Source organism: Phlebotomus papatasi, chromosome 2 (genome assembly GCF_024763615.1).
Source record: "Phlebotomus papatasi isolate M1 chromosome 2, Ppap_2.1, whole genome shotgun sequence".
Classification (NCBI taxonomy): domain Eukaryota; kingdom Metazoa; phylum Arthropoda; class Insecta; order Diptera; family Psychodidae; genus Phlebotomus; species Phlebotomus papatasi.
The window spans coordinates 89427678-89437015 of NC_077223.1; the positions used below are offsets into that span (position 1 = coordinate 89427678).

At 37.7% G+C, this 9338-nt stretch overlaps 1 protein-coding gene across 1 annotated transcript; it reads right to left on the reverse strand.

The window, feature by feature from the left end:
- Positions 1-39: 39 nt before the first annotated feature.
- On the reverse strand, positions 40-7366 carry LOC129804973 (peroxisomal targeting signal 1 receptor). Its single transcript, XM_055852770.1, has 3 exons — positions 6448-7366; positions 5848-6388; positions 40-711 (listed from the first exon to the last, which is right to left on the reverse strand). The coding sequence occupies exons 1-3, from the start codon at positions 7235-7237 to the stop codon at positions 168-170; spliced, it is 1875 nt and encodes a 624-aa protein (XP_055708745.1). The 5' UTR covers positions 7238-7366; the 3' UTR covers positions 40-167.
- Between the last annotated feature and the right edge of the window lie 1972 nt (positions 7367-9338).

Consider the following 9338-nt stretch of genomic DNA (forward strand, 5'->3'; position numbering starts at 1 on the left):
ATCTTCAGAATCTCCCGCCAAAATAACTCTAACCAAACATTTCTGGACAATAAAAAAAATACCACTTCCCCACATTTATTGCAATCCATTTACAAAATTAAAATAACTCATTGCCAGTCAAAGAGTATCACCATGAAATAAAACAAATTTTACGTTTAAAAACAACCTTAAACATCGTTCATCTCAAAAGCCGCATTCATCGCATCCAAATCCTTCTTATCAATAGCCGGCTGAAGATCATGGCGCCCCAGAAGAGACACAGCCATCCTCAGAGTACTCCAAATGCTATTCGACATTTGCTTATACGAAGAATCCCTAACGATTCCTGATCGTGCTGATGAGGTGGCTTGATGATTGAGAGCAGTCAGAAGATGCTCTGCTGCCTCTTTGTACGCTTTGAGGTTGATACAGATAATGCCTACATTGTACCGTGCCCTGATAAAACCCGGATGAATAGCCAGGGCGCGCTGATACGCATCCACAGCTTCAACTGAGCGATTTCCATTGGCCAAACTAGCTCCCAGACGATTCCAGGCTTTGGGATTATCCGGAGACATCTTCACCACAGCCTCAAAACAGTCCACTGCTTTGTCGTAATCCGCTGAGAGATTGAAGAGGACTCCCAAAGCTTCCTGGATATCCGTGTCTATTACACTGGGATCCATTCTTACGGCGGCCAGGAAGAGATCCTGGACATCTGTCAGATATGGCCTGCGAATTTCCAGGGAAAATTAAGTTGTTTTATTAATAAATGTTCAAAAACTCTCTAAAAACTTAGAGCCCAAATAGACTCAGGCTGATCCTCGAGAATATTTAGCCTGTAAAATTTGTCAGTAAAGGATTAAGGGAAGGATGATCCTACTAAGACCTCAGTGTACGACAGAACAAAATCTTCAGACTCTATTTGGGCCCTTACAGGTCAAACGATTTGGGATAGCGGCTTGAGGTTTTATGCGGTATCACCTCTTGCGTGCTTTACTCGCTTTACTGCTCGAACTCGAAGGGAAAGCAGTAACAATCCGTTTTTTTCGAATTTCTCACTGATTTAGAGGTCCAAGGCGGACCAAGGTCCAAACGGTTAGAGTATCTTCCCGTTTTCGGTGATGGTAGTTTATTTCGAAAACTCCTACGATATTTTTCATTTTCGAATATGTTTATGAAGTACAGTGTCCGCTTCGTTATCCGGATGATTGGGAGACAATATGAGGCTATTTACATTGCCGCATTAGATTGGGTTTGAATTGTTCCAAAATCGGATTACGGATCATTAAGTCTCAATCAAAGACCGCAATCTTAACGGTTTCATTAAAGTAATTTAGATAGTCGCATTAGATTCAAACTGAATTGTCCTAAAATCCAATTTTGGGACAATTCAATCTCAATCCAATGCGGCGGTGTAAATGGCATCTATGACAGATGTCCGCTTCGTAATCCGGATGGATTTTTTGAATTTGTTCAACGTCTCGAAAGTCTAATACAAGATTTTTTTTGTAGAATTAGAACAAAAATTTTAAAGAAGCTTAAAAAGACATAATTACAGAATTCTATGCCATTATACTTCATTTATTAAACAAAAACATCATAGGGTAAGTGTGCCAAATCTCGGCATAATTGCATGCAAGCGCTAAAGTCTCAAGTTTGAAATGTAATATTTTTAATACAAATTGAGTTTTTTGTTACTTTTTTTGTAAGGAGTGTTGCATGGAACCTTGTAGACAGTTTATCGTCTTTATTTTCTCTAAAATCATTCTTTATATATTTTAAAACGAATAAAAATGTAGACATGGCATTGGTGGCTTATTCCGGCCACCTTCATTCTCATAGTTTCTTGCCCTTCCGAAATTCTTCCAATGTCTTTTTCAGATTATCTTGCTCGTCGAAGCGATATTTTTTTATTATTTTCTGTATTGTATAATATCTAGAGTATGTAAAAACTAAAAATTCATGGAAATTTGAAAAACAAAAAATGTGGCCGGAATTGCAAGCTGGCCGGAATTTGGTACACTTACCCTAGGATAATTCATTTTCATTGCTGAACATACATTCACACATGACCTCAAAATAATTTTAAATGTGATGACCGAAAAAATTTTCGACATCGAATTTTCGAATGTTAAAGTTTAACCACTCTAGAGAACCTATTTTTCAATCGATTTGCTGAATTTTGGGTTTTTTGGAAAGGTCTTGAAATTTCCAATCTGTCTGCATCGATTCCAATCGGTAATAAATCGGTAAAGTGCCAGTAATTGGTTTAACTTTCATTAATATTTTATTTTTAACAAGATAAGAAATATAAACTTCCGGTCCTCGGTGACTTTCGGTGATTTCGAAAACAGTTCTAAAGGGCTATTTTTAGTTTCGGATATGTTTTGGAAGTAACTCATGTGACCATTTTCGATTACACATGCCTATAACCGAAAACATTTTCGACATAGAATTTTCGAAAGGCTTAAGTATTTCAAAGTTATTCCATAACTTCGTATAGATTAAAGTTTAAAGGTCGCGTTCCTAAAAATTTTAGGGGAATGTAGGCAGCCTTCACACATTTTTTCGTGCTTCATATTTAGAATTTTTTCCTGACTAAACTCTAATATGGGCAGTGAATTGTACTACACGAAAAAGTTCCCTGATCTTTTAGGTTTCCATGCATGCTTAGTACATTACCACAGAATTGTTGGTTTTTCCTGGACAGGAAAATGAAAAAAATATGACGATTCGTGTGATTCTTGCCCCCGGAGGCAGCGTTCACACGATAGGGGGTTCGGGTTCGTCGTTGCTTTTTTTCTCGAAATAAATTTTATCCACAAATAAAAATGATTTTCGGATTGTTATAGTGTATCCCTGTGAACCCGCAAAAACTATCACTGCACTAAAAGAAGATTTTTAAAACACTTTTTTTTACATTTTCTGGAGCATTGTTTTTTTCTTCCAAATGAATATAGAAAACCGACTAAATTGTCAAAATTTCAAATGTGGAAACCCTAAAAAATTAATCATCTGGTCTGCTGGAATTTCTGGAACCGCTGAAACATTGTAGAGATTATGTTTATATTGTTTTGTTTTCCTCAGTTCCGGAGACCCAGTGACTGTAGATACCATCTCTCGAATTTTCCTCGTATGTTTAGTGTGACTTATGGGTGTGGGAACTTGGCTTAATTGATTCTAAACCACCAAAACGAAGTTCAGAGCCAGGTGTGCAGAGCAGATCGACCGAGTTGAATTTTTAGAAAGATTAAGAGGGTAGACTGGGAAAGCCACATTCGGATACACTCTACCTTGAGACAGAAGTTTGTCAATTTTTGGTGGTGCCTTGTTAGTGAGACTCAACCCCTCATCTGACAATGCCATGAACGAGTGCCCCGTTTGCCTATCTTCTCGAGTGGAAAATGGTGAGTGAATATTCGATGGCATTTTGAAAGTCATAGGGCGCCCAACAGCTTCCAGACCTTCTAGCGCCTTAGTCAAATTGGGAAAGTTTTCCAACCCACGATACTCATTCTTCACCTCCGGAGAAACATCAAATACAGCATCTCCTGATAATATGCACATTGGAAGCATAAGAGGTTTCTGAGGTGTGTAGGTGTGCATGTGCATTTTCCAAGGAGTCAGCGATATCAGAAACATTTACTACTTCGAGATTCATCTTCTACCTCCATTGAAACTACAATTGCATCATCTGATGAGTGTTGCAAATTAGCCTGAGGATCACTCATGACATCCATTGAAGCCTGTTAAGTATCAACCAGATCTATGGATGGTTGATGCAAAGACTCACACACATTGATTGGTATTTGAGATATCATTCTTGAGTTCATGTGTATCTCAACAGCAACATCATTTTCTACCGAAACAACCCTGGGTGTTTGCGATGAACCTACAAATTCTGGCATCAAAAAAGTTTGAACACTTTTTCCCTGTCCAATGGATATATACCTCCTACTCGGAATCCTGATTTTATGTTGGAGGAACTAAATCCCTTCATGAAAGGAATTCCAGAATGCTTTGCTATGTTTTGTACGGTGATTGTGTTCCCGGCTTGAACCCAATTGTCAAAAGACGTTGCGCACTGATTGAATGGCTCAAACATCCAGGGTTGTTCAACCAGGGTTCATCACTGAATTTTCTCCTTCCTCTTCCGTTTTCCATTTTTGATCTTTTCCACTTCACAAAATCACAACTCTCACATAAGAAAAACAAAACTTTAGTGAGGTTATGATTTTCTAGCTGGAGTTGCCTGATGGATGTGTGAACACTGACACATTCAGTGTTTGAAACCATACACAGTGTAGTACTTGCAAATTTTCCGCCACCGTGAAAATAATTTCCCTCCGATGCAAAAAAATGTTACGTAAATATCATCTCAAGTATGCTCTTCATCCACTGTGTAAGTGATTTTTTTTAGAAATGAGTTTAACTATGAGAAATCAAATGAAATGTGCGCCATCAAAATTACCCATTTCGGGCCAATTTTCTATTTGTGATCCTAGCACCTAGGAAAGAAGGACTTGGCTGCCTATTTTTACAATGAAGATAAGGTTCATAAATACTTAACTTATGGCTAAGAAATGCGGAACCAACTCTTTGCCAACAAAGAGAAAATTCGCATCGTTCGAAAGCTCACACGTGTGAACCCTGCCTACATTCCCCTAAATTTAACAACAATTGGAGATTTTGAAGTGATTTTCTGGTACAGTAGACTCTCACTCAATCGGCTCTTTTTCAATCGGGCGAAAAATGTTGACAATTTTCACGTTTAATTATGAAGCTGCAAATTCGCTGCAGTTCTTCCTATTTTATTGTGATTCTTTATAATTGACCACTTTTTGTGGAATTTACAAAGGCTTTGACGCCCAAATCTATCGATAAACCGGATGACATTTCGCCCCAAATGCCCAATTGAGAGAGAGTCTACTGTAGTATTTTTAAACATAACCTCAACTACGCAAGTTATCTCCCAGATTTTAATTAATCATAGCTCAAAGAAATGTATTACCAAGTAGTAAAATATGTTCTGGCTATTATAGTTGGCCAATTATATCATTAAATGTTTTAAAATTGCCCTCAAGGAAAATTAAGTAAATAAAACATAACCTCAACAAACTGAATAATGTAATTTCTGTGCGAAATATCCAGATTCGATGTTCTAAGTGACTCTTTCGAAATTGCACTAAAAGCTGAGCTAAATACGTAAAATACCACAATACTGCATTGAGAAAAAAACGGGGGTGCGATTAACATTTTTTCCTCATAACTTTAACACTTTTTAGGTGTAAAAATATATCAACATTTTTTAATGTTAATTTTACACCTTTTTAAGGGTAAAATTAACATGAAAAAGGTAACTTTAACCCATAATACACCTAAAAGGCATAATATTTACACCGATTTTGGATCAATACTGCAGGGTAAAATTAACATTTCCGGAATGTTATTTTAACATTTTCGGATTTCTCTCAGTGTAGAATAAGTTTATTAGTTTTTTTAACCAATAACCTCAAAAATTAAGAATTTCGGAAATTTCATAATAATTTTTATTCCACATTTTCCTTATTTCAGGCTTTAACGAAGATTTTTAAAAATCAAACTGAATAAATTTGTTTAATACTTTATTAATAATATATTTTATTACTCAAAATAAATTACGCGTAAAAATATAATGTAATTTATGCAATTTCAATTTAAAAACAAATTTTAAATAAAGTTTATTTAAAAGGAGTATTTCTCGGCCGATTTAGAAAAGACCGGGCTTAATTGAAAGGTCTTGAAATCCAAAATATGGCTGAACCGATCCAATCGGGTTTAAACCGGAAAATAAGAAGCTGTAAAAGATTAAAATTAATTACTTACGGCTTTGCAATTGATCCTCCAACAGCTCCCTCTTCCAGTTGTCCCATGTTCTCAGGCACCAGATGAGTGTACTTAGGATGCATCCTCATCCAATTGACCAGCATCCTGAGAGCCTGGGTCTGAAGGCCTTCATTCGTGTAGGAAACAGCCAGAGCCATCATCACGTTCATGTTATCCGGATTGAGTTCCAGTGCCCTTTTCAGCGCTGCAATGGCATGAGGATCTTTTTCATTCTCCGCCTGAGCCCTGCCCAGCAATTCCCAGCATTCAGCATTGTTGGGATCCTGCTTGGCAGCCGACTCGAAGCACAGAGCGGCACTGGAACTGTCTCCCTGAGCCAGGAAAGCCTTTCCCTTTTCAAAGACATTTTCATCGTTGGTCATTGGATTGTCCTCGTCGAATTTGTATTCCTTGTAGGGATCGTAGAAATCCTGGAATTCAGTCAGCCATGGATGATGTTCATCATTTTCCTCAGCAATCTTCCTCCATTCGTCTTGCAGGCGATTCCAAAATTGCTGGTTGTACTCGTCTTTCTTATCAGCTGGAACAGAAAAAGCTGATTAAACACTCAAAGCTATCGAGATTAGGGGTACAAAATACCTTCCTCCTTCATTTTGTCAGCGTAATCTTTGACCCAGTCGCCGGAGGCCGTAGCCTGAGGGTCGTCAGGATGTTGAAAGTCTTCAGCAACTTTTTCTCCCTGCTCACCAAGAACCGTAGGATCCTCCTTGACACTCTTCATGAAGTCCACAAATTCAGAATATTGGAATGGATCTGAATCATTGCCCATGGTTCGAAGGAGTTCATCAGCTGCCCTTCGGAGTTCATCTTGATCCTCAGCACTCGGTTCCGATTCCATACCCTTCTCCTTGTCAGCCTTCTCAGCTCTGTCAAAGAAATCCCTCGTCCAGGCAACATTCCCAGCTGAATTCTGCATTGGCGGCAGCATCAGTCCATCAGACATCATTCCAGGAGGCATTCTCGGGGTCCAAATAGCTTCCCCGCTGCCACTGGACACTTTATCTGGCTCGAAAATTTGCTTCTGGTGCTCCAGGAACTCCGTAGACCACGTGTCACTCCTGTGGACTTCCTGGATGACTGGAGGAGCCGGCACAACGGGATGCCCAAAACTCTGGGCATCGATGTCACGCATCTCTTTCAGCAGCGTATCCATCCTAAATGACTGTGGAGGCGGTGCATTGGTCACCTGGGCCATAAAGTCATTGATCAACTGCTCAGAACTGAACACAGATCGCCCAGGAAGGGCGGATTGAGGTGCCCCCGAGAATCCCTCATCCTTGTACGTATGGTCTCGTGTTATTTGATTTCCCAGCCGCACCAGCTGATTGGCACCTCCGCATTCGGGATCAACTAAATCGCGGATGGACATTGTGACTTATTCCGGGGAATTGAGACACGATTAAACGGAAAATCACTAGAAAACACGATAAAAATACTCGTGTTTTTTTTGCACAAAAAATAAGACAGCTGTCTCGCTTCCCATCAGAGAAAGTACTGCGGAATACTCAGATTTGTCTGTGGAAATCGTAGAAATATACCAAAATAAAGAAGATTAAACTACAGTTTACCAAAAACAGATGGCGCATTGCAAAGTAAGAAAAAGGTAAACCACGTTTGTCTCTAGTATCACAGATTCTTCTGAAAACCACACCGTCTATCCAATACTATTTCCACTCAGAATTTCCTTTTTAAATAAAATATCAAGCATTTTATTTTATATACTTCATTCCGTTACTTTGGTGAGCTTTTCATTTTTTTTTTCTAAAGGTAACCTTAGATTTATTTCGGATTTTTTTCTTGGTTACTCACTTAATTCTGAATTAATTTATATAAAAAAAATCTATCTTTCCAATTTTGAGATAAATTGCTGAACATTAAATTTACATTGCTAAATTTAGCACTCTACAATAATTTCTAATTCTAATTTGAGATTTCCTCCTACCCTGCCATTTTTATTATGTTGACACCAGTTGACACCTTACAAGATCTAAAAAAAATTGGTGTTATCGCAGAAAAAAATATAAAACCCTAAAACTTTGATTTTTCAAAGAATATTTCCAAGATCGTGCAAGATCGTGCAAGAATTCCATACATTCTTGCACGATCTAGAAAATCTAGTTTATATAGATCATTTTAAATCTTGTTAAATGAATGTTTTGAGGAAAATACATAAAAAACTGACAAGACTGACAACTTTGGTGCAAATGATGAGCTCTCATGAGATCATCAATAATGAGTTATAAATGTTGATATGAAATCTGCTTTTGTGATAATTTATCAGATAATTCTACTCGAAATTTAATATAAAAAATTAAACATTTGATTTACTTTACCTGTGTTTTATTCAATTTGCTGAATACAGTTTGTTGAATGTCGAATTACACTCAATTCCGGGATTATGAACAATTTCAGGATCGACAAAAACCCGCAAAATGGCATGAACGAAAGTACTTTTTGGCCATAGTTGTTCAATAAGTTGATAGACTATTCAAGAAATTTACCTTAATCAAATAAATCAAAGTTTTACCCTGAAAAATAATCATAGTGTTGTTCAATTTCCCGCGTCACAAAGTAGTATATATTCAGGCGTATTTCAAAAATGATTTCATAAATTGACTCCCAATGGTAGGCAAACATGCATAATTATGTGGATAGTCACGTCAAATGCATAATCCCGAAGTGCATAATACCGGGACGGGACTGAGTGAGTGTATTGTCTATTTTCTCGAAAGCTCCTGCAATATTTGGTGATCTCGTGGCTCACTAAATAGAGTACAGAATCTATGACGCATAGATCTTCAAGCAACGCGCGGTTCAAACAACAGTTGAACCGCGCGAGCTTATTATTATAGAGCCCAAGAATAATTTCATACAAAAACATTATCTAAAATAATTAAATTGAGTGGCATACCATATACAATAATTAGAGTCAGTTACCACTTTCCACCGCGATTTTATTTAAAAAAAAAAGATCTTCCTTTCATGTTTCATGTTACCTGACAATGCCAATCGAGCTTTTTTTGTCATATCATATGAGTTCGAAAATGCAATTCATTGATTTTTTAATGAAATGCCTTTACTTAGTGATATTATGCAAATACAGTCTGTCTTGGTTGATTTGTTTAACGACATTCTTTGTCATTTTAATAGCCAGAAATCTCAAATACGTGACTTCTGACAATGCCAAGTGAGCTGAAATGGCAATGCCACAGCTACAGAATCGTATTTTCTTAAAAGCTCTCCTGAGACTCAAACCCAATTTGTTATATGGCATTGCCAGAGCGTTACAGAATTCCCCTCCTGACTGGTGTGCACTTCAAGTCCTACGAAGACATCCAGAAATGGGTAGACTCTTGGATAAAGGGAAAAGATACCTCATTCTTTCGACGAGGTGTCCGTATTCTGCCTGAAAGATGAGAGAAAGTAGTAGCAAGCAAGGGACAATACAGTAGACTCTCTCAAATTCGGGC

Bases quoted from the DNA above. Each gene is read 5' to 3' on its own strand.
- LOC129804973 (XM_055852770.1), bottom strand. From the start codon at position 7,237: ATGTCCATCCGCGATTTAGTTGATCCCGAATGCGGAGGTGCCAATCAG. The intron at 6,389-6,447 runs GTATTTTGTACC...TTTCTGTTCCAG, and splicing joins TGACAAAATGAAGGAGGAAG to CTGATAAGAAAGACGAGTAC. The intron at 712-5,847 runs GTAAGTAATTAA...GGAAATTCGCAG, and splicing joins GGAGGATCAATTGCAAAGCC to GCCATATCTGACAGATGTCC.